Here is a 27770-nt window from a genome sequence, read left to right on the forward strand (position 1 = left end):
CTTTCAATGGGAACCACCTTTTCAGCACATATACAATATTTTTATTCACGTGCTGATCTATGTATATCTCTGCTGCAAAACTACACGTATAGCATGCACTTGAACATTCGGCTGCAGTTGTTTTTCTTACCAGCAGTAAAAAGGATTTGCATGTCGCATGTAATCACAGAATATAATTAGTTTTTTTTTATAAAGAGAATGTTTAAGGTTTACAGAAACTACTTTCGATTTTTGTTTCGCTCAGCTTGTATGACACCTAGTGGGCAAAAATTGTAAGTACGAGCAAGCGTCAATGTATTTGAACTTACTACCCATTTGTTACAAGAAATATTAAACCAGCACGATTTGTAAGTTAAAAAATTAGGAAATAATCTTTATTAGAAATGATATACATTCTTTGGCATTTAAAACCAGTAGGAAAACAATAATTCATGTTTGATAAACATTTGTGCAAACGGCAACGAAAGCAATCATTCATTAATAAGTAATAAGACAGACATGATCTTAAACAAAAGTTTATAGTTAACATAAAACAATAGAGTTATAAAACAATAAATAAGGCTTGTTATAAACTATGAAGCTCATTTTGTAATAATAGCTGTGCAGTGTTATTATCAGAAAACAAAAATGGCACAATAAGCAGCCGCGTGCCACTGTGAGCAACCTTTTAAAAGACCACAGCATCACTTTTTTGCTTTCTGTGTATGCATATAAAACAGAACTATCCCAGTGTGTTTTTAAACTATAGCACAACTATAAAAACAAAACGGGAACCCTTTAGTCGTAGTCGACCCACATACCAGTAACTGAACAGCCAAAATGAAATAAAGAAAATATTTCACCAACGCCAGGAACATTAAAACATGCCCCTTGTCAACCATTAATACAACCCCCAAGGGGAACACTGACCCCGAGTGCTCCTAAAAATATACTCCATCATAATAAAATATCATATCAAACTGTGCAAAAAAAAAAAAAAAAAAAAAAGACCCTTCAACGTCAGACATAATTCAGCTATAGGACACAAAATTAGCTGGAAAGATCCCAACCTGCCCTCTTAGTTCTCCTTCCCACCAGTCGTACTGGGAGTCCGTTTTGGTGATAACATTGATGCGGTCTCCGGGAACAAAGCTCAGATCTCCAGGCTGCTGGCCGGTGAACGGGTGCACGGCTGTGACCACTAAAGCGCCACCTGATGCTTGACCTGGAACACATCAGAGAGGACAGGTCACGGTTTGGTTGAAAACACTTTGGTTACTGGAGCAATTCTGAAAGCGCAAATTTTAACCACAAATGAGTTAATATATCAAATTAGCAACATACAAAATTATTACCAAACTGTAAGTCTTCACTACTAAAGACAATAAAACATTTAGTAAAAAATATTTTGAAGTTGATTAAAAATAAATAAAAAACTAAATGAAACAAAAAGTAGTTTTTTTTATTGCATCATTTTCTAGTAACAAATCAGTGTGAAAGTCATAAATAGCATAATAATATACAGAATGGTTTTTAAATTGGAATTCCACTAAGGGTTATTATTATTATTATTTATTATTATTATTATTATAACTAAACAACTCAAATTAACTGAAATTAAGACCTTTATTTAATTAAGCTCTTCATTACTTGAAATAAAAAAAAATCTATTTCAGCTAGCTTTCAAGCAAATATTTCCCATTTTAGTTTAATTTATACTAATATAAGTTTTTTAATAAGTTTTTTAACAAAACTAAAATAAAAAAAATCACAGACACAAAATGACTAAAACTTTAACATTTAAATGAAAACAAAAAATATGGAAGTGTTTTACAAAACAGCATCTCAGGGATACTAAAATAACACGGACGCAACATTATTAAAGACAATGAAACATTTAGTAGACATTAATTCATTTGTAATTACATGAAGTTGTATTTTGTACAAACATATAGTGTGCATTTGCTTTTGCACTTCTTTAATGCAGAAAATTAATTGATTTATTTTAAATTTATCCTGAATGGTATTTCAGCACTGCTTTGGAAAACTATATAAAAGTGCTACATTATATACATTTTTTATGTTTTATGTTAGTTGCTTGTAAGGTAGTTTGATAAATAATTACATGTAAATGTATAAATGTTGCACATACAGTGACATTAGCAATGAATAAATATGAAAGATATTGTAAAGGTGCCTCTATAAAGTTGTAATACCACAATGTCAACACTAGAGAGCAGCACGAGTACTCTTAAAACAGATAAGCCCACTTTGGCTCAGTTAACTGGCACTCTCCCTCAAACACATAATGGTGTTGTACTTCCAACACCACAAAACTTTCCAGCTAGTACTCTAATAGACGGTGGTGCACAATACAGTATTAACATCTGCAGATAGGATCTGTCAGCCAGGGGCTAAACCCTTTTCTTTATCAGTCTATCAACATGTTAAGATATAATCAACCGTGCAATCATTTCTGCTGTCAGATTAACCAACAGCAAATGTAAACCTTCAATTACTGAAACTCTTGACTATGTGTTTTAACACATCGAGCCGGAATAAATGCACTTTGTTCGTGGAACTAAGAGCAAGCAAGCAGTTTTATCCCTTGCTTTGGAAGTCTTTTGGAAAACAATAGGCTATAGGCTATTCAAGCACAATGCAAAACACTTTATTCTTGATGAGCGGTTCAGCAAGTCACAAAGTGTGCGACCAGTGAAAATTTTATTAGTGGCCTGGCCTACAAATAGAGCAGAGTCTGAAAGGGGCTCTGTCCCAAATGTCACGGTCTTATAATGGCCATCACATCCGCGAGGGTTTAGGGGGTGATTTAGGACAGGGACTGAACGTGGACTTGCCAACCATGTTCCCAAGCTCCCCCTAATGGTCTTTTCTAGAAGCACTGTATGTAAATTTGGTAGGTTGCTATTTTACCACAACAATAAATGCATTGTATTTAATATATAAGCATATTTCTCTTGAAAAAAAAAAAAAAAATTATATATATATATATATATATATATATATATATATATATATATATATATATATATATATATATATATATATATATATATATATATATATATATATATATATATATATATACATATATACAGACGTGGACAAAATTGTTGGTACCCTTTGGTCAATGAAAGAAAAAGTCACAATGGTCACAGAAATAACTGTTATCTGACAAAAGTAATAATAAATAAAAATTCTATAAATGTTAACCAATGAAAGTCAGACATTGTTTTTCAACCATGCTTCAACAGAATTATTTAAAAAAATAAACTCTCACGAAACAGGCATGGACAAAAATGATGGTACCCCTAGAAAACACTGAAAATAATGTGACCAAAGGGACATGTTAATTCAAGGTGTGTCCACTAATTAGCATCACAGGTGTCTACAACCTTGTAATCAGCCATTGGGCCTATATATATGGCTCCAGGTAATCACTGTGTTGTTTGGTGATATGGTGTGTACCACACTCGACATGGACCAGAGGAAGCAAAGGAAAGAGTTGTCTCAAGAGATCAGAAAGAAAATTATAGACAAGCATGTTAAAGGTAAAGGCTATAAGACCATCTCCAAGCAACTAGATGTTCCTGTGACTACAGTTGCACATATTATTCAGAAGTTTAAGATCCATGGGACTGTAGCCAACCTCCTGGACGTGGCGCAGGAGGAAAATTGATGACAAATCTAAGAGACGGATAATCCGAATGGTAACAAAAGAGCCTAGAAAGACTTCTAAAGAGATTCAAGGTGAACTTCATGCTCAAGGAACATCAGTGTCAGATCGCACCATCCGTCGTTGTTTGAGCCAAAGTGGACTACATGGGAGACGACCAAGGAGGACACCATTGTTGAAAACGAATCATAAAAAGCAAGACTGGAATATGCCAAACTACATGTTGACAAGCCACAAAGCTTCTGGGAGAATGTCCTGTGGACAGATGAGACAAAAATCGAAGTTTTTGCCAAGGCACATCAGCTGTATGTTCACAGACGAAAAAATGAAGCATATCAAGAAAAGAACACTGTCCCTACTGTGAAACATGGAGGAGGCTCTGTTATGTTCTGGGGCTGCTTTGCTGCGTCTGGCACAGGGTGTCTTGAATCTGTGCAGGGTACAATGAAATCTCAAGACTATAAAGGAATTCTAGAGAGAAATGTACTAGCCAGTGTCAGAAAGCTTGGTCTCAGTCGCAGGTCATGGGTCTTGCAACAGGACAATGACCCAAAACACACCGCTAAAAACACCCAAGAATGGCTAAGAGGAAAAAAATTGGACTATTGTAAAGTGGCCTTCTATGAGCCCTGACCTCAATCCTATTGAGCATCTTTGGAAGGAGCTGAAACATGCAGTCTGGAAAAGGCACCCTTCAAACCGGACACAACTGGAGCAGTTTGCTCATGAGGAGTGGGCCAAAATACCTGCTGAGAGGTGCAGAAGTCTCATTGACAGTTACAGGAAGCGTTTGATTGCAGTGATTGCCTCAAAAGGTTGCGCAACAAAATATTAAGTTAGGGGTACCATCATTTTTGTCCAGGTCTGTTTCATGAGTTTATTTTTTTAATAATTCTGTTGAAGCATGGTTGAAAAACAATGTCTGACTTTCATTGGTTAACATTTATAGAATTTTATTTATTATTACTTTTGTCAGATTAAAGTTATTTCTGTGACCATTGTGAGTTTTTCTTTCATTGACCAAAGGGTACCAACAATTTTGTCCACGTCTGTGTCTGTGTATATATATATATATATATATATATGCGTTTGTTTTTATATACACACAATAAATATTCACATCAAACACCCCATCTTTTTTTTTTTTTTTTTTTTTTTTAATCAGCTACAAACATGCATTTTGAAACTGATTTATTTTTTTTTTTAATCTAGATTACACTCAGGGGTGTGCGATACATATCGCCTGCGATAATAATCACAATTGTTTTAACTATATGTGATTTGCCCTTACGGAGTATTTTGCAAAAACTATTCAAAACAGTGCTACAGAGCGCACGCATATTACGTGAAGCATAGACTAGTGCGTGTGTGTATTTACAGTTTGTTCTCTCACTGCATGATTCAGTTTAATGAAGTGCCTTTAAATTAATCACAAATTCAAAACATGGAGCAGAAAATGTACCACTTTATATAGCTTAGTTAATTTCAAACAATAGACAGTTTAAGTTAATAAAGAGACTATGTTTTAGACAAATTTCCTGTTCTGTGCCATTCGACAACTAAAATGAAAAATAATTCCAAACACAACCGCAGCATTATTTTGCATCTCTGAGCAACATGACGGCGTTTCATGTCTGAATGAAACTACGGGGTATACACCTGGTTCAGTCGCAATGACTTCATTTACAATGACTTTCTGCCACTTACTGGCAGTTTTCATTTCAAATTCAGAGCCTATTTTTATTGAAATAATTTCAAATGCATCCGTATTCAAAAGAAAATGGACACTTTCAGAAAAACGGCTTCATTAAAGGCAGACCACCACACAGAATATGAAGAATATCAAAAACTTTAGCTGTCCACGGCAGTCCTTAAAGTACAAGCACAATAACACACTCAGCAAAATACTGTCTAATCATCGTTGCTTGCAAAAATTCCAGAAAACATTATTATTATTTTGTCAATATCACACACCCCTAGTATGACACAACATACATTTTAAACCGATTTTGAATTCCAGTTTTCCGATGTGGTTTTAGGCTGAATGATAAGGTTTGCTTTGCTGGGAAAATGAGGGGAAGCGGGTGTCGAGGGGTGAAGACATGTAAGAGAGGAGCAGGGAATCAGACAGAGGTGGAATGTGGTTTCACACTGTTGGCACCTGCTGTGAAATCTCCTGACTCCAAACAAACCTCAGGCGTTGCCAAAAGCTTCAGTCGAGCCGTTTTTCACACTAAATGCTTTTGACTTGTATCCTAAAATAACTGCATCCATTCAACATAATGTTCATTCCCGCTACCACAAGTGCAAGACATGACAAGACAGCAATACAATCCAGAGAGTTTCTTCAGATCTGGAAGGGCTGTGTATTTTGGCAGAGTGGTGACATCTGAGCTATGCGGTTTTCTACTTGCACACGCAATATCTGAAAAAGTGACAGCTCATGACAGGAAGGAGGGACGGCCAATTCTCTTCTCCGCTGCTATGAAATCTCAGATTGGAGGGTTAGCTAAGCCCTATCAGGTACAGGGTGACCAAATCCAATTGATGCAACCATGGATAATCGCTGACACCTGGTTATGGTGAGGAAAAAAATAAATAAATAAATAAAAAATAGATTAACGGTTGACAACCTGGAATCACTTTTCATTCTGAAGGAAAAGGAAAAGTGGGATGTATCAGAGAAACCTGTACAGCTGCTCGACGTGCCATTACACTTAGCAAATCAAAACCTCATAAAACAGTTTCCCTTTATAGACAAAGGAGTCTTTAGAAATCAGGGTGGCTCTCTAACCACCTTTTCCCAAGGCCAGGGATCCATCTAAATGACTGTATTATTTACGGCTATAATGATCTTCAGGGGAAGGAGTGTTAATGAAACAGTGAGGAGTGAGAGTTTTCCAGGTCTCATTTTTCACAAATGATATCATGATAATTGGGGGGAGAGAAATGTCTGCCAGTAAAATAACAAGCGATGTGAACACACACCCAGGGACTTTTTTTCCAGCTTGTAACAATACAGATGAGTATCTCTTTGACTCATCATCGAAAGACTTTAGTTAGCTTTTATCACGATGGAGTCTTTCTAGTAACACATCTGCAACTTCTGTGAAGTTGGACAGAACACGTACCAAAACAAAAGTCATTCCCTCTAAACCACTTCATTAAAGGCGCATTTTGTCCCCGACGTTATAATCCGAAATCTTTCCAAGGTTAATAGGACAGTTCCTAAAAATGTGTTTTTCAAACCTGTATGCATTTTTCACATCTGTCCAAAACAACATTAGACCCCACTGACTTGCATTGTATGACCTTTTTCTTTTTAAAGTGCCCCTTTTATGGGTTATGAAATGTTCATATTTTGGTTTTGGGAGTCCACAACAACAGGTTGACATGCATGCAAGGTCAAAAAACACTTTCATTGCCTTATAATTTGCATTTATTTTTTACTTTACTTGCTCAACAACTCCCAACTGATTCATTCGAGGGTTCATTTTTCCAAAGCCCTCCTTTGCGTGATGCTAATCTGGGGTGATTGGTCCGATTGGTCTCATTTTAATTTCATAATGCCTCTAGTGCCTGATAAAGCAGCACTTTTAAGTGCAGTGATGCTTTGTGTACAGCGTTACGGGAGAAACCGCTATATTTACTGCTTGAAAAGCACCTAGTGACATGAACGAATTGGCATTTTCACTCAGACCAACCCAAAAAGACCAGCAAGTGGACGGGTATGCTAATGTTTCATGTTGATTGGTTTCACTGACTTTTTCTTTTGAGTAACTTTACAGACGGTGCATTTTCAAATGTAAAGCTTTGCAGGACATTTTCATTTACTTAGAGCTGTGTTACTGACCGCATGAAAGATCATTTTTAAAAATACATAAATTTCTTTGTACTTCATAAAAGGAATCTTTAGAAACCTGTATGAATTTCTGTCTTCTGTGGAACACAAAAGATGATATGAGAGGAAATAAATGATAACAGAAATTTCTTAGCTTAATTATCCATTTAGCATACAGATGCAGCTTCAAAGATGTGAAATAATGTGATGTATTTGAGAAACAAAACCACAATTTTTTATTCTATTTTTTCAAAGTTCAGTATATCAAAAAATATATTTTAAAAGATGTATTCTTTGGAGAAGTAGTATCTCTGAAGGGTGTTCAAAACATCTTATCATATAAGTGCAGGTAACTTTATAAAGTTACTTTATAAAGTTGGTAAAACGTAAAATTATAACACTAAAACACTTATAAGTATAGGTAAAACACTAAACTCATACGTAGTCATCTTTACAGCTATTGATTCTAAAACTTTTTTATTTACTATATGTTAAACTTATTATCTATACGTTTATATTTGTTTAAAATAATTACTATTAAACTAGCATCCTTTAATTTGGAGTAAGAGAAGCTGGGGCAGTGGCTTTATTGCATCAGAGATGTGTCATTTAGCTTGGAGCTATTTGGTCAAATTTCAGTTTAAGATCTCTAAACCTCAAGGAGGTTGGCTGTGGAGCGTAAGTTACTATGGCCAGGAACACTGCTAAAAGCCAAACCAATTTCACGGTACCTAAAACCCAGAGTTGGCACAAACTAAACTGAAACTTACTTATCTAACCAGATAAACCGCCTTCGTGATACAGGCCGTGGGTCAACCAACAGCAGGAGGTTGGGGTGGGGATGTGTTTGTTCAACCAAATGGTAGAGAGTAAAAGAGTTTGGAAAACCTTTTTAAAAACAACCAACAAAATTTGGGCTGTTACATATTCTATATAAACACAGTCTTAACTGTTGACCTTTGCGCTTGTGTATATTGCGTTGACTCGCACAGTTCAGCATCCTGAGCCCTCACATCTTCTCCCTATTACTGCCCATGTCTCATGTCTTTCAACGCAAAAATCGCATTCCACATGAACGGCCCCTTAAAATTCCCATGTACTCTCTATATTTGCAGTGGTCTATAATGGTTATGCTGTGCCAATATAAGTTAATAAAATAAAAAGAGAGATCTGTTGTCCTGATTTTAATGAAGTCATCCAATGTCGTGCTTTGACATACAACAGACATACCTGTCTGCTTATCCTGAATTAAGCAAAGACAACTGGCAGTTGAAAGACATGTCTAGTAGTTGTCTAACAGTATCTGGTCCCTGTACAATTCACTTGGCTCTCTTACACATGTTCTCCTCTGGCCAAAAAATAGCTGTTGGCTGATGGTTTAGTGTCTTATGCAGTTGACAGTCGAAGCTCGACACATCATTCAGGTTGCCAGGCACTTGTTGATTTAGAATGACTGTTATCAACCAGTAGAATATTAACATGTAATTTGACAAATTCCGGTAATTAAACATCACACAGTGGAATTGGAAACCTATTCCCAGCTGAAGGAGACGCGAACAATGAAACCTTGTCTATGGCACTCTCTAACTGTCTGAATCATGCTGAGGCACGTGCACATTTCAATCAATTAACTTCATTTACACGTCTGAATCAACAGAGATATAAATAACAAACAAATGCACCATAATAGCACCTAAATTAATTAAAGAGTAAACACAGGAAATGAGGAATATCAGCTAATCATTCTAATAACACATGCTTCGGTCTGCTGTTTAAGCAAGAGAAGAAGAGATAATATTAAAATGCACGTATTAACTCAGTTATCAATCTAAATTTAGAGTGTGTGCACTTTGAAAAGGAACCACTGCTTAAATTCAAGTATAAGTGAATGACGTATCACTCGTTTATGCAAAAAAAGTCAAATGTACAGCCAGCTTTTTAGTGGCAAAGGCAAAAAAGTTTGACTGTTGGCATCCATGCATTAAAGAACACCTTTACCTGGAACAACAAACCTCACGTCATTTATCTACGATCACAGAACAAGTCTTTAGTTTATGTTAGCCTTAGCACGCTTGATCGCCCTCTCTCATAGAGTCATTCGCTCACACTGAAAGAACTGCAGTTGCGCAAGTCACAGACACCAGAAGCAAACACAAACTCTCAACATCCTACTTTCTGCAACTCGTGTTTTTCTTCTGGGGTTTCTTTCTGACCACAAAGGACCCAAGAAGACCCCTAATGCCATCACGATCACATTCAGATATTTCCTGCAGCTTGCTATGGTCAAATAAACTGAATGAATCAAAGCTGGATATTCAATGCCACAACCAAAGATTAAAGACTTGAAACACTAGGCATTATGTCCCCAGATTGGATGGATTTTAGTTTTTAGACGATTTTAAAAATGTTTTTATGGTCTGGAAGTACCCAAAACCAGCCAAAAGACTAACCTAAAAAGGCTGGAAGGCCAGCTAAGACCAACTCTGGCTGGTTTAAGTAGGCTTATGGCTTAGGCTCCTATTAATTCATTGTTCAGAGACAAGTTACTGGTGCATTGCATCTAGCCATTCTTTTAAAATTTCAGCATTTAATGCCTTTCAGTTGTCCCTTATGAACAGAACCCCCTATAATCTCCCTCAAGTGCTGTTGTTGGCTGCCCTGAACATGAAGTCCCTGTGTAATGTTATTATTGTAATGTTTTTGCGATCAATCAACGCTGTAATTCGCACTAAAGATGGACACAAATACCCTTATGCTGTTGGAATGAATGGGACGGGATGGGAATAAAATGTGTTATTAGCTATAAGATAGCCTTAGGGCTTGTGGCGACCCAAGACATCACCTCCTCCAAGTTTTTCCTATTTAAAGGACAGGGAGGTTGCCAAATGTTTTGATGCTCGGGTCTGTATTTGACAAAATCCACCAGTTCCGAATCAATTCAAAAACACACACATCATCTAATAGCAAGTGGCCTTTAAAATCTCTCCCCTCATGGGTAATAATGTCATCTCGCTGTGGGAAAGAATGTGTTTGCTGTGTGTGTGTGTGTGTGTGTGTGTGTGACATGGCAAAAAGCATCGGGGACCTTCCGGATTATAGGCAGATGGGAAAACGGCCAGTCTCCGCTTCATGGCTTCTTTCGAATTCTTCCCAGCCAGACGAAGTGGCTTTTCTCGAAACAGGGCAGGCAAAGCCACTCCGTAGCGTGTTTTTATCTAATCCCTATAATTCAACTTTAAACATGGGCCTTTTGGAACCTAATGAAAATAAACGAGACTGTTAGTGGAGCTGAATTGATGACAACACAAATCATCCTCCAAAGGCTGAGCTGATTAATGAACGGATCTCACACAGCACTGGGTGTTTCTTCTCCTGCATTTCTGCTATTTAATTAGCCGTTCCTAATCTAGCGGTTTTAATCCACTTTATAATTTATCAGTGTCAACTGAAATGCATGACCACATTGTAATCTTTATTCTCAGAGGTATTTCTTGTTGTTTTAAAAAGTGTCTGATTAACCTCATCGTATACAGAAGGATTAAACCCTTTTGTTCGGATATTCTGCTGTATAATATGCTTGAACACGCAGGGTGACATACAAAACATACAGTAAATTCCTCTTCTGTTGTGTTAATACCTTATTCGCAGGTGCAAAGTATCTTTTTTAACAATACAGCATAATTCCACTTAAGGAGGGGAAAAAACAAAGACTTCTCGTGGTTTTATCAGCTGTGTGGAAAGCTTGCGTTAACAGAAATAAACAAAACATTTTGCTCTTGACAGAATCTTTTGAATGCTTTTCTCTTAGAGATTTAGACATATTACTCAAAATAACATAAGAAAATATTCACTCACCTGAGCTTTCGGTATCCCAGTTGTCTAAGTTTGGATACAGAGCTGGCTTCACAGCTGCAGAAGCTGTAAAAATAACATTTTGTATCAGCACAAGCATAAATAAGTCACATAATGTCAGAGGAAAAGATATAGGAGCTTTCCTCAAATATTACGACGGCACAAGTTCAGTCAGTCATTTCTGCTCTGAAAGGCAAATGGTGTGAGGATCTGAGAGGTCACTCTGGGTCTTACCCTGCGCCTTGGGTGTGTAGGAGGAGGCAGATCTCTGTGTGGGAGGTCTTGGTCTGACTGGTGCTGAACTCATCTGTGAAAACAAAGACACCCGGATATACATCAACAGGCTTGTCTCTCACCCAGTCAACTTCATAAACAGAGACTAGCACTGATGCAATAAAAATCGATTAGTTTAGATCTTTGAAAGAACAATTAAACTCTTTTTTTAAGCTCAGTTTGACCATAAAAATTGACATTTGTATTAAGCATATAAGCAACTGAACATGCGTTGCATTTCTAATAGCGTCATATTGTGCCATTCACATACATCACTTTATTTTGCCTTATTGCAACTTACAAGATATTACAAAAATAAAGAAAAACATGCTCGTTATTATGATAGGGAATCCCTTGAGTTGTTTTGAGCTGATTTAATGAGACAGATGGGTTTTTTTTCCCCAAAACCTCAAAATATACCACCCAAACTACGAGCTGCCAAGTGGAAAGCCTATATTACTGTCATCTACTGTGTTTTATAGTAGTCTGATTTATAGTAGCCATCAAATGAAACTCACAATCAGCTTCTAATGTGCTGAAAGACTTTGTCAACAGATTATACCTCATGGTTTATTTACATGTAATTTATTCATTTCTTCATTCCAAACTACTTCATACTTTTGAAGAAAATATGTACTTTCATGTTTGTCTCTAGGAGGGTTTTCCTCTGTCAGTATCAAATGAACAATATTTTTGACTCAAATTAGTCAAATGATTTGTTATTTTGGCTGAGAGAAAAAAAAAAAGACCTGAGTAAGTGGAAAATAGCGTGACTTCAAATCCCATCCAAGTATAGAGATTACACTCATTTTGTTATTTTAATATACAGTAATCTTGAAATGATGAGTGATGCTGTCATTCAAATTAATGTGATGTTTAAGCATGCAACGTCAAATCGCATGAACGTTTTAAAGAAAGTAAAAAAGTATCTGGATGGGTCAGAATATTTATTTTAGTTGTTAATCTGGTGATGCTAAAGGGCGGTGTTAAGGTCATTGCACACTACATTTTCTTATGCATGTGTTTTTTTGTAGTTGTACTTTGTTTTGTTATATATATATATATATATATATATATATATATATAATATCAAGATGCTTGCCATGGATTCAAAACTCACAGCTCTGATTAAAGAAAAAAGTAAAATCAGATATTCTATTTACCAGATACATAGCTATATATTTTACATTATTTTATTTTATATATTTAATGATATCGCCCCCTTAGATAAGGGGCTTGTAATCTAGCTAACTGCTTTTTCAAAAGTAACAGAAGTAACATTAATTAACATACAGTAAATTACAACATTACACAACGTAACACAGACGGGGACCTTGCTTGAGGCTTGCATGTGTTTGTTCTGCCAGTCGGTGGTATATTTCTCAGTGTAGTCTTGCAAAATGTTGTACAAATCAAATGCTTCTGGTGGGGGTTCCACATCTCCATTGAGAATAGCAGAAGCACGAATGTCTTGGCCATAAAACCTAATCAAAAGTAAAGCACGCATAAGATACTGAAACTGTAACTCAATTGAAACACAAAGTAGGTCAACATGTGAGGTAACAATCAGTGCCTGAGGGCTTTGATACAGCATTTCAACTCTTTAACCTCTAACACTGCAGTGTGCTTACTTTCGGTTGGTTTCTTTGCGTTCGATGAGGTAAGAACCGACGAGAGACACACCAGCATAAAGGCCACGAGATTTGCAGTACGAGTAGACAGCTGCTGTACTGCGAAACGCCACGTCTGCCTCCAAATTCCTGTCAAAGATGCTTAGTCAGACTTGTATATGAAAGGTACAGTCAAAGCTCTTGGTGAAATCGATTGGGAAGCTGAAACTATTTTGAGTGTAATAATAATTACTATTATTTGTTATTAACCCTCACTTAAAAAAGTAAATGCTGATTCAGACACATGATTTAGTCTTAATAGTGCCATTTTTTTTTTACTGTGGGCTAAATTATTTACAAATGTTTTTTTTTTAAAAAAAAGCTCCAAGGCTGCATTTATTTAATCAAAAAGACAAGTAAAAACTGTAATATTTATTCCTGTGATGGCAAATCTGTATTTTCAGCAGAAATCAGTTGTGCTGCTTGATATTTTTGTGCAAACAGCGCGTTGTGCAAACATTTATTTGAAACAGGCATCTTTTGTAACACACAAAAGCACAAAAATAAGACAAAAAAAGAGAATGGCGGTGTACAAGACAAGCATATCCTACCAAAAATAAATTACATTACAAATCATATAAATAAATTTTAAAATAAAGAAAAGTGAACACTGGTTCCCACATTTTTTTCAAATTTTTCAGCATTCCCAGAGATAGAATATCGGATTCTTTCAAGATGTAGAGTAGAAGTAACTCCGGTTAACCAGTCAGAGAAGAGAGGCCTAACATTTTTCTTCCAAAAAAGCTAAATTATTTTCTTAGCTACAATCATACCATATATTGGATAGGTGAACGTACCTTTGGACTGAGAGACTCAAACAAATCTGACCAACCAAAAATTGCTATTAAATACTCTTTTCACTCGTAAATATCACAGTATTTTATTCCTTTTTCTTTTGATTTAAAAATATTACACGATACGACGCCTTTAAAATGTTTCTAAAATGTCCAAGTTCATGTCCATGGTCCACTTACAACTATGTTCTCAAAATGTTCCCCTTGACTTTTCATGCGAACGTTGATTTTATTAAAATAATGAGACGTGACATTTATAGGTAGGTGGTAATAAGGTTCTATTCCAAAAATAACTCGTTTCAAAAGTGCACATACACAGTGCAGTCACTGCTGCCAAACCAAATCCGAGCTCGATCGAATCCAAGCCAACAAATCAAACGCATCCACATTAAGTGCAATGTTAAGTCCCAGTTTTCAAAGCTACTGTAGTGCAGCGGGCAACCGTTCAGCACAAGATCGCTTGCAGCTCTATTCCGGCAAATTCATAAACAACAATTAAAGCAGTGAGAATAAAAAAGGACTTTCCACACAAGCACAAACACAGCAGAATCAGTCGATAAAGAGTAAAATCACTGATTCACTGCAGAACAATGCGGCTGTCATTTAAACTAGCACTTCTGAATGGCTCCTAATGTACAGTATGGACACCTGTCATTATCTATAATTCTCACTGTATTTTTCGCACAGGCTCATGCTTGTCAAAAACATGAATGCCTGTGTTGTCGGTGAAAGCTGAAGCTGGCAGCTCACGACCGTATACATTTTTAATTTTTTTTGTATAAACAAGTTATCGGAGAAAATGTGTCCCTTGCGAATGCGATCAAAATACAGATGGCTTTTATATTCTGTTGATTGCGCATTTAACATTCAGCAAGAGGAAAAAAGGTTTTCCCTCATTACTTTCCACCAAAGAGGCATTTCGAAAACATTAGACAGCTAATTTATAGTCTCAAATAAAAACTGTCCAAGCTCTCCATCACCTATGTAAACACTTTACAAACTTTCTCCAAACAAATGGACTTCAACAGTCCGTTTACAAATGAACGTAACGTAATGAAACTCGAAAGAACTCCACGATTTCTTTTATCGTTCCATGCCTGGCAGCAATTGCAGTAACATTAAAAAAAAGAAAATCATAATATCAATTGCTGAACATAAATCAAACCTTTCTCCCTGAAGCCATAACCTTTGATTTTAATCAAAAGTCAGCCAAGTGACGCAGATGCATCCAGATCAAAAATAAAACGCTAGTAATAAAAGTGTCATTTCAAATTCTGACACTGATGCTTAATAGCGGACATTTGCTCAAGTTTTCAAACCTTTACTCTAGATCATTCCCACTCTTCTGCCCCCTGGCAAAAGAATGGGGTACTACACTTGTATAACTAAAATGATTTGTTCTATTCCTCAACTGTAAGTTGGTTTGGATAAAAGCGTTTGTCAAATAAATAAATGTAAATGGAACTTGCATACCTGCCAAGAGGCCCAACAGCCACAGTGAAGTTTCCTCCGAGTGTAAGATTGCCCCCTTTACTAAAAGCATCTACAGATCTCCTCTGATTCAGGATGATGACAAAATCTGATGCCTGGAAATGAAAAAAAAAAAAAAGAACATGTGTCTTTTGTTTATGTATGTATTTTAAAATGACGATTCACCCCAAAAATGCCTCTCTTTTTTTTCCACATTCTAATAAATTCAAGTTGTATTATTAAATAAAAATATTTAATATTTAAACAACATTTTAAATATGTATAAACATACAACAAAAAAATACAATATAATGTTTTTATTTTAATATACAGTAATTTTAAAATGAAATTTATTCCTGTGACAAACCCCTAAAAACTTTTAACATTTAACATTCAGCAAGTCGAAAAAAAGGTTTTCCCCCATTACTTTCCATAAATGCACCAAAACTGCATTTCAAAAACATTAGACAGCTAATTTATATCCTCAGATAAAAACTGTCAAAGCTCTCCACCACCTATGTAAACACTTTACAAACTTTCTCCAAACAAATGGACTTTCTCCAAACTCAATCCATTTACAAATGAATGTCACAAGAATAGAATTTATTTAAAATCTTTTTAATTATGAAGATTTTCTATATATATAAAAAATATTTATATATTTTTTTATGAAGTATATATTTTTAAATAAATAAAGAATCCTGAAAAAAAAAAAAAAAGAATCACAGGTTCTAAAAAATATTTGGCAGCAAAACTGTTTCCATTGATAATTCTAATAATAAATCAACATATTACAGTGACTTCTAAATCGTGTGACAATGAAGACTGTAGTAACAGCTGAAAATACACCTTTGCTCCAAAGGAAGAAATATTATTTTATTTTTTTAATTATATTATTATATATAGTATATAAAAATATATAATATTAATAATAAATGATAATAAATAATATGAATAATAACATTTTGTAGTAGTATATTATTTGTATTTTTGATTAAATATTATTTTATTATTATTCTTAATTGAAAATAAAATTAAATATTAATTTCCTTTAATTCATAATATGTAAATTTTATAAATAATAATTCTTGCTACTCTTCCTAAAAGTTTAATGCAAAAAAAGTAAACATTTAAATAACAGGTTCTATAAAAATAGAAAAAAAAAACCTATCAACTTTTATAATTGTTGTTGCAGGAGCAGCTCAAGAACACGATCTGGCTCTTTTGCCTCAAGCGCCTCATTTTCAAGCTAACGTCAAAGTTTGTTCACAAACTTTATTCTCCAGTTTACTCTGATCCTTCACCTAAAAAAAAAAAAAACACACCATCTAAAAATCACTATTGTTAATCAGTGAATATAGTCATCTTTATTTTTTGCTTGTAAGATTTAGAAAATTGTACCACAGATGTGCTTCGGTATAAATGATATACAGTATCTTCAAACCGTCGAAATACATACTCATAAAATACATATTTCTCAAAGTGACATCACTCATAATTTCCTCTATTTATAAAATCATATCAGGGTTTCTATTAAGCACCGCACCATGTGATCTTGCTATACATCACTCTGACACTATTGTTCATCTGTCACCATCAAAACATTCAAAAGCAGCACTATATTCAACAATAGCTTTTATGCTTTTTTAAATGCTGCATGGTGTTGAAAGATTTGGACCCGTTTCAGACATGCTCTAGTTTTAATGCCTAAAGATAAAATCGATATTTCCTGTACTCCCTTGCTACTTATCAGGTGTGTTGCTACTAACTGAGAGACACAGACCGCAGAGCTAACTGCTGCGCCTGAAGGCTACTCCAGAAATTAATCAAGACTGTCAAGATGCACAGGTGCTCGGTACACAAATGACTCATCCGAGCTGCAACCCAAGGTCAGGAAACAAAGTGCAACTTCTGCCTGATGCTGACGAATGACTCGCTGGACACAAGCTCGGTGATTTCCTGTGCTAGAGATAGGAGGATCCACTTTATGCTGTGAAAAATGATGAAGCCAGCACTTGAGATACAAATAGCTCCATGCAAAAGGCCGACCTCTGATTTAGGAAAAAGGTCATAATGAGTGATTCATTATTGTCATGCTTACAGAACAGCACGTAAGATATATAGGACGCTTCAAATCAAAAAATAAATGTATAATTAGTATAGGGTGCACTCGTTTATTAATGGTTTAATAATGTAAAATGTTTTGGGGGGGACAGGTAATTATAATAATAATAATAATAATATGATTGTTCCATATTTTAATTATTAAATATAAAATCAATACATACTTGTGTGATTTAACTACAAAACTGTATTTATATTTATAATTTGTAGTTAAATCGCACAAGGACTTATTAATTTTATTCTTTGAAACTTAAGAATATTGGCTTTCTTCACGGATAAAATTATGAGATTTATTCCCATTTCAAAAATCGAATTGATTGACAGCTCTAATAACATACGTTTTATTAAGGGGACGATCGAACGAAAAAGAAATACAAAACAAGACAGCCAAGTCAGACAGGGCAAATATTTCAGTGTCTTGATGTTCTTGTCTATGCATGACTCAGACAATCTCGACAGAAAGAAAACATATTTTTTGCATGACATTGCATGTGAAGTAATTGCAAATTATATCCCGATGAAGCACCTATATGTCTGCATACAGAGCCTACACCGTAGACGCATAGCGTAGTCCAAAATGTTCATCCGATACATGAATAAACATGTTGCGTAATTGTTCTTGAACACTGATTCAGCACAAAATATGTGCATATCTACTACCTTACCTAGGTGTTAAACCTATAAAACTTGTCAACACTTAAATTTAGAAGCTATAAAATGATAAAAAAAAAAGAACTATCAAAGCACTATTAAACAAGAAGTCAGGAGGAATTTTAACAAAAAGACCTTCTCATAATTAACCCATTATATACTTGGAATAGCATTAAAGTGCCCTATTATGCTGCTTTTTAGGCTCCTAGTATTGTTTCGGGAGTCTTCTACAATAGATTGAAATGCAAACAAGGTGAAAAAAGCTTTTGTTTTCTTAAAATATGTGTTTAATTACATTTTTTATTATTTGAAGATTCAGTCTCTGTAAAGTCGTTCACAGCCGTACAATGTAAAAGGGCACAATGCAAATGTGGCAAAATAGGGGCACAACTTTTGGTTGTTTTTTAAAACAGAAAAACGTCTTACCTCCAGACCAATTTCAAATCCTCCACCGAGTCCAGCAATGCCAATGGCTGAAGGAGCAGACCATCCTTCAGCAGAGAAAATGGCAACAAATACACAATTTAATATTAAAAGGTGAAAATACACGTCGCACTATACACAAAAAAAATTCAATTTAATTTGGGATGTCTTTGTGCAGACCTTGTTTAGATGTTTAAGCATGCAGAAATGGACAGATAGCAACCTGTTATTGTAACTTGCCAAATTGCAAATCTCAAAAATCCTTTTCAAGATTAAAAGTACATATAGCACCTAAAACATAAACCCACTTTCCATTATTATAAGAAATGTAATTCCCATCAGAATAATCATTACACTACTCAAAAAAAACTAAAACCCTCAAAAACTCTAAATTTGTATTAGCTCTGCTTAATGTAAAATTTCAAGGAGTAAAAACAAGGAAACACTAACATACATAGTCAATGAAGCTCTAAATGACCTTAAGGAGTGTTTTGTTTATTCAGTTTAGAATGTTGCTAAGGCAGCTGCCAGACATCAATTACTCCAAACCCATGAAACCTCCATAATTACTCAAATTGGTCTATTTTGTTGTAATAGTTTTGGTTAAGACAGGAAGATAAATTAGACATATACAGAATAGAAATCAGCTCGTATAGAACCTGTCGACCTCGCTAAGAATATATACATGTACGCTGAAAATAAAAACATCAATAAAACACACTTACTTCCATCAGCGAGTCTTGCAATCACTATCCCACTGCCTCCCCTCGCAGTGATCATGAAACCCGCTTTAAAGACTGACAAGATGGCCAGTCCCTGAGCCTTGGCAATGACATGGGCTGGTGTCAGGTGGAGAAAAAGATAGTGGTGAACGAGTATGAAATATTACAATTGGACTTGTGAAGGCATAGCAGTTCCGCATCTAAAAACAAGGGCTGAAATATGAAAAAAAAAACACTAATTTAATCGGCAAAAGCAAGATGAAACAGGTACAGTATAGGCAGAGTTGATTGGTGCATTGTGTTTTTGCACAGGTTGCAGAGATATGGTGAAGTCACTGAGTGAGTTGCATTCATGTCACTTTCTGAAGACATGCATGAACAGATACTTGGCAATGGACGTGCAGAAAGACTGCTAGTCATGTACACAGATGACATCAGTCAACAGAAATGCTAACTTTGAGCAGTTAATAGCAGTTATGTGTCTGGCATGGGTGCTATTACTGCATCGGGATTAGTCTACGCTGTAAAAGAGGACTTGCTGTCCCTAACAAGTATTTTGACACACAAATAAAAACGTATGAATGTCAATGTATACAGATATCCATGTATCAAAGTGGTATTTATATTTTGGGCACAAAATAGCCATAGTTAATATGATGAATTTTGGGGGAACTGACTAGTTAAGTTTTTGTTAAAATCTTAATATCTTGAACCATTTGTGCGCAGATGCCACTTGGTTAGATTTTTCTATATTTAATACATCGACATTTCTAGGAGTTACTTACTGTATGGGCCAAATACTTTGTGTAAATAAGAAAAATATTACTCCTATTGCACTGAGAACCTTATTCGATATAATTAGGGCTGTCAAATGATTAAGAGATTACATTAACTACAAATAATCATATATTTATATCTAATCATACTAATCTTCAAATAAAACATTTGTTATAAATTTGTTCTGCTGATGTTGTCCAACGACAGAAAAAGTAATACATTTTCATATGGGTCAGACGGAGTAATTAATCTAATTATTTTGATGCTTTTTAATAATTAAATGGTAGAACTTACGCAATAAACTTCTTTTAATTTTTGGCATTCATCGTAAATCAATTGACTTTTTCATGAATCTTACAGTGCTTTTAAACAGGGTTTTCCCAAACAAATAAGGTACAAATATGACACTTATCCTGTGTCATATTAAGTTTAAAGTTTATATTATTAAACTTATGTTTTGTCTGATATCATATTAAGCTTAAGTTTTGTCTGACTTAGAGATTCAAGTGAGAAATCAGTGGAAATCAATCGCTTGTATTAGTTTCAAAACACTAATGTTTTTGCAAGGCTTTCTTTAGGAGAGCGGAGAGCACAGTTACCTGGAATAAGTTTGTCAGGCCCCATTCTGTTGGATATTTCTGTGAACTCTCTAAGAATCTTGGCGGCCTTCTTGGCCTCAGACTTCAGGTTAGAAGGAATAGGGTTATTCACTGTAAAAGAAACGGCAGAAGAAAAAAACAACTATTTTCTCTTGTTCTGCGTCACATTCCAACAATCTGAAACATCAAATGACAATTAGACCAGATTTGTCTGATGATTTGCGTCTTACTGAATGCTTTGAATTTTACTAAACAAAACGAAAACAATTCTCTTGTGGCATCTCTGTTACTATGAACCTGAAATATGTTTCAAATGTCAAAATGATTTAAAAGGCTACAAGCTATATTTAACAACTTGTTGTTCAAGGTGACAGAATAGATACGAAATCGCCACAAAATCTCTTTATTTTAATGTCAAACTACTAACAATCCATTAACACATCAAACATTAGCATAAACTAAAGGTTATTTTTTCTCGTTGATGATTGCACTAATTATATTAGCCATACAGTCAGTGATTAGTGCATTAATATTCATACTGATGACAAAAGTCGAGTCAAGTTTATTCTATTCCTGTAGTCACTTAATGTCCCATAAAATCTTATTCAGGCTTTTCTACAAGCCATCATGACACCGATGCTGGTAGTACCGATCACAACATATAGAAAGAGATTTAGCAAAAGAAAAAAAAAATGTCAATAATAAATGTCATAATTTACCTTAAATGCATGTGTTCGTTTGTATGTAGAATTTTGAAATAATGCAGTATAACAATTAAGTAAACATTAATATTTTTCTTACAAAAAAAGCACAAGTTTTCAAATGCATTTTTTGTGTGCAAATTCAATAAATGAATAATTCTTCAAACAATAATAACAGCATGTTGTTGTTGTTTTTTTTAATATTTTCAAGTAATTTTTATGTAAAATATAAAAAACCTAAGCATGAAAGCACAACGATCTAATCTGGGATTCAGGTCACATGACATTTTTTTTACATTATTTTAGAATAAATGATTAGATCTATATAAAAACTGAGTGGCATGTCACTTCATCGATGTATACTACAAAAGCATTCCTTTTAAACAGCACCACACCCTCATTTTGTGACAGAGATGCATCGCTTTCTGCGAACAGATTTTTTAAGGATGAATCACTGGATATATTGGGGTGATCCAGCACCCTTCTGCTGCATATGAAAGTCGCTTTTGGCAGGTGCACCCTTTCTGTGGTTTACTCAGGGAGGTGCTTGCGAAGCGTCACTTTCAACGCGGTCTTTCCAGTTGCAGAATTCTTTAAAAACCAGCCACATCAACAGGACAATATTTCAATACAGCAACACCAGAACTGCCACTAATCGGGCCACTCTGACCAGCTTACACTTCAAGACATTTTTCAAGACATTTGGGCTTTTATTAGGCAATGATTTTTGCTACGAAGAAAGAAGAAACTAACCAGCTGGGCTTTTGCAATTTAGCATTCTTGAAATAGAATAAATGCTCATTATGTACAACTATAAATGAATCAGTCAAGGTTAAAACTAAAAGTGGTTCTTTCATGGCATCACTGATGCATAGATATGGCGATTCATGAATGTGCAGGAGTTGCAGTTCCTGACCCTAAGTCTAAGCTATTGTAATACAGATTTTTGCCTTCACAAAAAACTACCCCAAGATCAGGACATCACATGAAAAAGCAGATGACTAACAAAGAACTCATTCACAGTTGCTTCAGATTATTTCCAAAAGTAATGAGGAGGACCAAGGTCATGTTCTGTTTCTGTACCGCTTCAAGTGCCTACAAACCATTATTTTATAAAGGATATAAACACTGCTTGAAAAGAACCACACTCAGTAGGGCACAAGATTTGGGAAAGTGAATCCGAGGAAGTTTGTGAGGCATGTAAGACCAACGGTCCTTGCATCAAATTTCCTCAATTTACACAAAGTGCAGTTATGTAATAATAATAATAATAATAATTTCTCATTCATATACAATGTAGCAGTAAATGCCAGGCTGCGGCTGGTAACACCTCTATGATTCTCTTTCACTCCCGTGATTTCTGGTACTAAACAGCTGTGTGCTGTGAATTCTTCTGCCATTTGTCATATAGCTCTTGATGTAATGCATTAGAACAATCGCTCTCCCAAACTGCCGTCAACATACATAAAACTTTACATGCTTTCAAACTGGGAGATACCTAAAGACTTCTACGTAAGCAACTTGTGTCAAATAGCATCTCATCTATCAGATATTCTGCCAAATCACCTCACAAAAGAATGTCTGTCTGAGTCATCAGTCTAACCTGATCTCATGACGCGTTTTTCAAGTGGATTAGTACGCACTGAACAACGTAATGGTGCTTTAAGGGATCAGGTGTACTACAAACAAACCAAAAACAAACGTTTTATCAGTGGTGAAGGTCTAGGATCTCATCTGACAAACCATATGCAGTAATGCGTACAAATTCACAGTGATTGGGATTTCCATATGAAACTTCTGGAGTTGCCAATGGTAAATAAGACCTTTGCAGGATACTGACATTTCTTTCTCATGTAAAGCAAATTCAATTGTTTTTATTTGGTTGAATTATAGTTAATATGCCAGTTTGTTTATGTCTGGTTTTTGCTGTGCTATCATCAGTACATCTATTACTGGAGACATGCAACAAATAAAAGTAAAAAAATAAATTAAAAAAAAAAAAAAATTATAAAAATAAATAGAAACATATATATAGAGATATATATATAAGATATATATATAAAATGTCAAAGAATAAAAATCTATTATTTCAGGAATACATGGCTTCTCAGACCATAGTTTTAAAAACATTTGAATATATATTTAACTCATTGTTTTCCAAAACTGATACCAGGCCTCATGTGTTTTTTCTCTGGTTAAGAATAGCTGTAAATGTTCTTATATCATCCATACTTTGAGCCTAAAAAAACTCTTATACAAATGTTTTTCTACCTTCTTCATCTTATTGAAAAAGCATTTTATAACATTTTCTTGGATAATGATTATTAGACATAGACACTAGTTTTAGACACTATAGACAACCACATTGCTTACACTTGAACTGATACACAGGAGGTTTTTTTTGTTTTGTTTTTTTTAAAGACACCTGAACATTTTCAATATACTTCACTGGTTCAAAACCCCATATCTCACATCCATAATAAAGTAGCGGTGCAACCATGCGATCAAACAGATACAAAGATTGATTACAGCTAATTTATAGTTACAAACTAACCTCAGCAAGGACAGCAATGCTTTCTTGCTTTGGCTTGCTAAAAGTTGTCGGGTTTTCCACCATGACATTTTTGGTGTAAACCACTTTCCTAGATATTTATAACAATAAAACCACTTTAATCAGTTCACCAGCAATATAGCATTTTTCATCCTTATTTAGAGAGTCCCCTCTTCTAAAAACCAGAATTTTCATTTTACTCAAATTAACTCTCATGCCATTAAGATTACTAAATTTTACCAACTGGTTAATCTGTTTCTGAGGCTTTCCAACTGTACTGAACCAGTGTTTGTAAGTTAAAAATATCAGCCCATCTACTGTAAAATAACCTGACCTATATCCTGCTTGTTCTTCATAAAACACGTTATTTGCTTCTACATAAAAGTTTCCAGTTCTAACCTTTGCAAAAACTTCACTAGTTTCACCTATGCAATATAATCATCGATGTTCATTTTCAAGCAGTTTTTAATTTTAATTTTAGCTGGTACAATAATCACATTTTGTGATGCTCAACTTAATTGTCTTTTGACCTGAAGCAGAAGTCTTTTGAAAAGCACTTCTTAAAGAGCATCTGAAGTCCAACCCTAATGTCAGCTGCCACAGAATAATGTGAGCCTTGGGTCTTTTTCTGATTTATGCTTCCTACAAGAATCCACTCTTTCTGTTGTAGTTGATAATCCCCTCTTTCTGTTCTAGCCTACGGCTTTAATGCATGTGTCTTCAGTAAAAAAAAAAAAAAAAAAGACAGTTTCATTAAAAAGTTCATTCAAATAGGAACAGTCACAAAAAAAAAAAAAAAAAAAAAGAACTGAACTTTGTGACCTGAGAACATCTGGATGCATGATGAACATTTTCTTAAGGGTGGAGATCAATAGAGTGATGGCACTATGATGTCAAATTGAAAACAAAAAGCACTTCCATCGCCCCAAAGGCCGGTTTTTTGACCGGGAGTTTGGTTAAATACACTAAAATAAGGTTCATGGTTCACCTTTATTTTGAAATGTTCAGAAATACGTGCTTTCAGGTGTCTTTTAGTTATGGTTGTTTAATTTATTCACTATAAAATTTATTGCAAATATCTCATTTCAGTTTTAGTTTGGTTCTAGTGTTATATATGTTCGAGTTTATATGAGACGATTCATGTAGCATTGATTCAAATTCATATACAGAATACATCCTTTTCCTTGAACACATTACAAATAAGTTAGAAAAAGTTGCCGGAAGCGTGGTGGTGATGTTGTAGGTGAGCAGTAGTTTGTTTATAGCCTAATTTTAGCTTTTAAGTTCTGGAGTTTTTATATTGAAGCCCATTTCTGCCACTGAATAAAAAATTCAAAAAATGTTATTTAGACTTTTTATCTATGTAAAGTCGCAATTGAGAGTAATAAAGTCAGAATTGAGACTTTATAAGTCATAATTGTTGTGATAAAGTCTAATTTTGAGCAGAAAAAAGACTGATATGTTCTCAGAACTGCAGGTTTGTATCTCACGATCCTGACTTTACATCTCGCAATTCTGAGAAAAAGAAAAAAGAAAAAATTGTGGGGAAATTCAGTGGTGGAAATGGGCTTCTATACTTTTATTTAGGCAACAATCTTGATGGACAAAACGTATAATTTCACAAACTATGATTAAACACAGATCTTATTTTTTTGCTACAATCCAAAAGCCTATGGAAAAATCCTGTTTGCTTTCTGTTGAGGAAACCAGTTTCATGCTAACTCGGCCTAAAGAGTTCCCCCTCTCTATAATCCATACTGTAATTTTACATTGTATAACACGACTGAATAATCTGCCCCTGACAAGGAAAGGTAGCAACAATGCTTTTGGGGGGATCTTAAGCCTCAATATTGTCCTCAGGTAATAATGGATGATACTGTTTTCCACCCATTTTCTCATGCCTGTTAAACCTGAGCTGCCTTACAGAGGGGGTGGGCTAATAAATGCGGCTGTCATATCAAACATAACAATGAGAATACAATTTTTGTGATTACTACTGTACAAATAATTACCGCTTACGCAGATAATTAGTCGATACCTTATTAACATAGCAAAATAAAGCATGTAAAATGCAAATACCTGGGACAGCGCAATTATGTCTTAATTTGTAGTTGGAGGAGATAATGAACAATTACGGATGCAGCATTGATGCAGAGAGAAAGAGAGCACAAACATATTTTGGTCACTGACATTTACAGTGGAGGCTGCTTTAACCCTTTCAACAAACAAATTAAGCTGCAAGATTTGAGATTCTTCATTCAGCGCTTTTTTTTTTTTCATAATGACTGACATCAGTGCTTTTTTAGTTAGCTAAAGGGATCAAATAGGTCAAAGGTCAAGAGAAACACAAATGGCAAATGGCGTGGTACTGAAACGGTTTGTCAGTAAATAAAGTCCAAAAACGCTAAGACGTGTGATGGACACCTTGAAGCATTTCCAACAAATTCCTCAAGTACAACTTAAAGTTACCCTTAGTGGTAATTCGTTTATAATTATAGCTTTAAACGCATTTGACAAATCCTCCTGCATGTTAACAGAGCTTCTGGAATGTCGAAGGGACACTCCAAATCATGACAAATCAAGTTGTCTGTTTCAAAGTGGAGATACTATATCTATTTTCCCACAGGGGTTAAATTAATTGCTTTTGTCAATCAAGACCGCAGACAGTCTGTATTATCACGTGCGGCAGCCGTGACGCGAAATAAAGCGCACGTCATAATGCAAGTTGGTATTTACGTCATCTATTCTGAGTCACGTAAATAATAACAATAATAAAAACATCTCGTCATACAAACAATGTTTACGTTGAGCGCTAATTATGTGCCGTGTCACGATCTACCCCGTCTGTAACGTTAACTGGCAGAGACAAGTACATTTTGACAAATAAAAAGGTTGGCTTGTCAAAGTGTACTGATCTTTCATCTAACATATTCTTTCAGATATCCTGTAAGTGGCGTATCACACTGCGAACACTCTAAAAAAGTGTATTAGTGATCTCGAAATTTTAAAAAGCAGTCTAAACTTGTCAAAAAGTAATATAAATGATACTTCGCTGAATATGTGGAAACAAAGCCGTCTCGCAGTGCGTGTGAATATTTGAACAGAGAGTAACATTAATGAACCAACTCGATCACACGATGGGTTACAGATTCATTTCAGGGAAACACGAAAAGCCGTCTCTAGTACTTACTTTTATCAAAAACGGTCTTTATTCGCCAGAACCGGAGACTTCTCGAAGTTTCAAGTTGGCTTTTATGCAGTCTCACCTGGTGCAGGTAAGAGGAGTTCAAGGCGATAATGTACACTTCCGATACACCTGCCAAACCTGTTTACTCAAGTCTTAAAGGACCCGTAAGGAAATTAAACTAAATATAAAAGTAGCTGAAATACTTCAGTTCGCTTGACGGATAATGTTTTCGAAGCAATGCCGTGAACAAAGCAGCATGTCACAGTTACACACCATTATTTTAAGCTGCGCGGGAATCAAAGATATCGTCAGCTTTTTTGATGCAGGCAACAATGGGACACAGCGAGAAAAATGACGTTTAACAACAGTAGGACCCCTAGCGCGCTCTCGTGTACACAGAAGCACGTTCTGGACTGTCACAGGTAGCGCGCGTAAAGGCAAACAGACACGCGCAGTTGT

The 27770-nt window shown here is 35.1% G+C and overlaps 1 protein-coding gene across 1 annotated transcript; it reads right to left on the reverse strand.

Annotated features, from left to right (window-relative positions):
- Positions 1–348: 348 nt before the first annotated feature.
- Positions 349–27633, reverse strand: sh3yl1 (SH3 and SYLF domain containing 1). The gene is made up of 10 exons (XM_043262476.1): positions 27315–27633; positions 20873–20983; positions 19500–19613; positions 18778–18842; positions 15580–15692; positions 13274–13402; positions 12976–13126; positions 11604–11676; positions 11373–11435; positions 349–1204 (listed from the first exon to the last, which is right to left on the reverse strand). Coding segments are annotated over exons 1-10 (1014 nt in total). The 5' UTR covers positions 27316–27633; the 3' UTR covers positions 349–1010.
- Positions 27634–27770: the final 137 nt, after the last annotated feature.

Source organism: Puntigrus tetrazona, chromosome 17 (assembly GCF_018831695.1).
Source record: "Puntigrus tetrazona isolate hp1 chromosome 17, ASM1883169v1, whole genome shotgun sequence".
Lineage (NCBI taxonomy): Eukaryota > Metazoa > Chordata > Actinopteri > Cypriniformes > Cyprinidae > Puntigrus > Puntigrus tetrazona.

Coding starts and splice junctions, on each gene's coding strand:
- sh3yl1 (XM_043262476.1), bottom strand. Junction 15,693..18,777: donor GATTTGAAATTGGTCTGGAG/GTAAGACGTTTT, acceptor TTTCATTTCCAG/GCATCAGATTTTGTCATCAT. Junction 1,205..11,372: donor CTGGGATACCGAAAGCTCAG/GTGAGTGAATAT, acceptor GATGTGTTCCAG/GTCAAGCATCAGGTGGCGCT.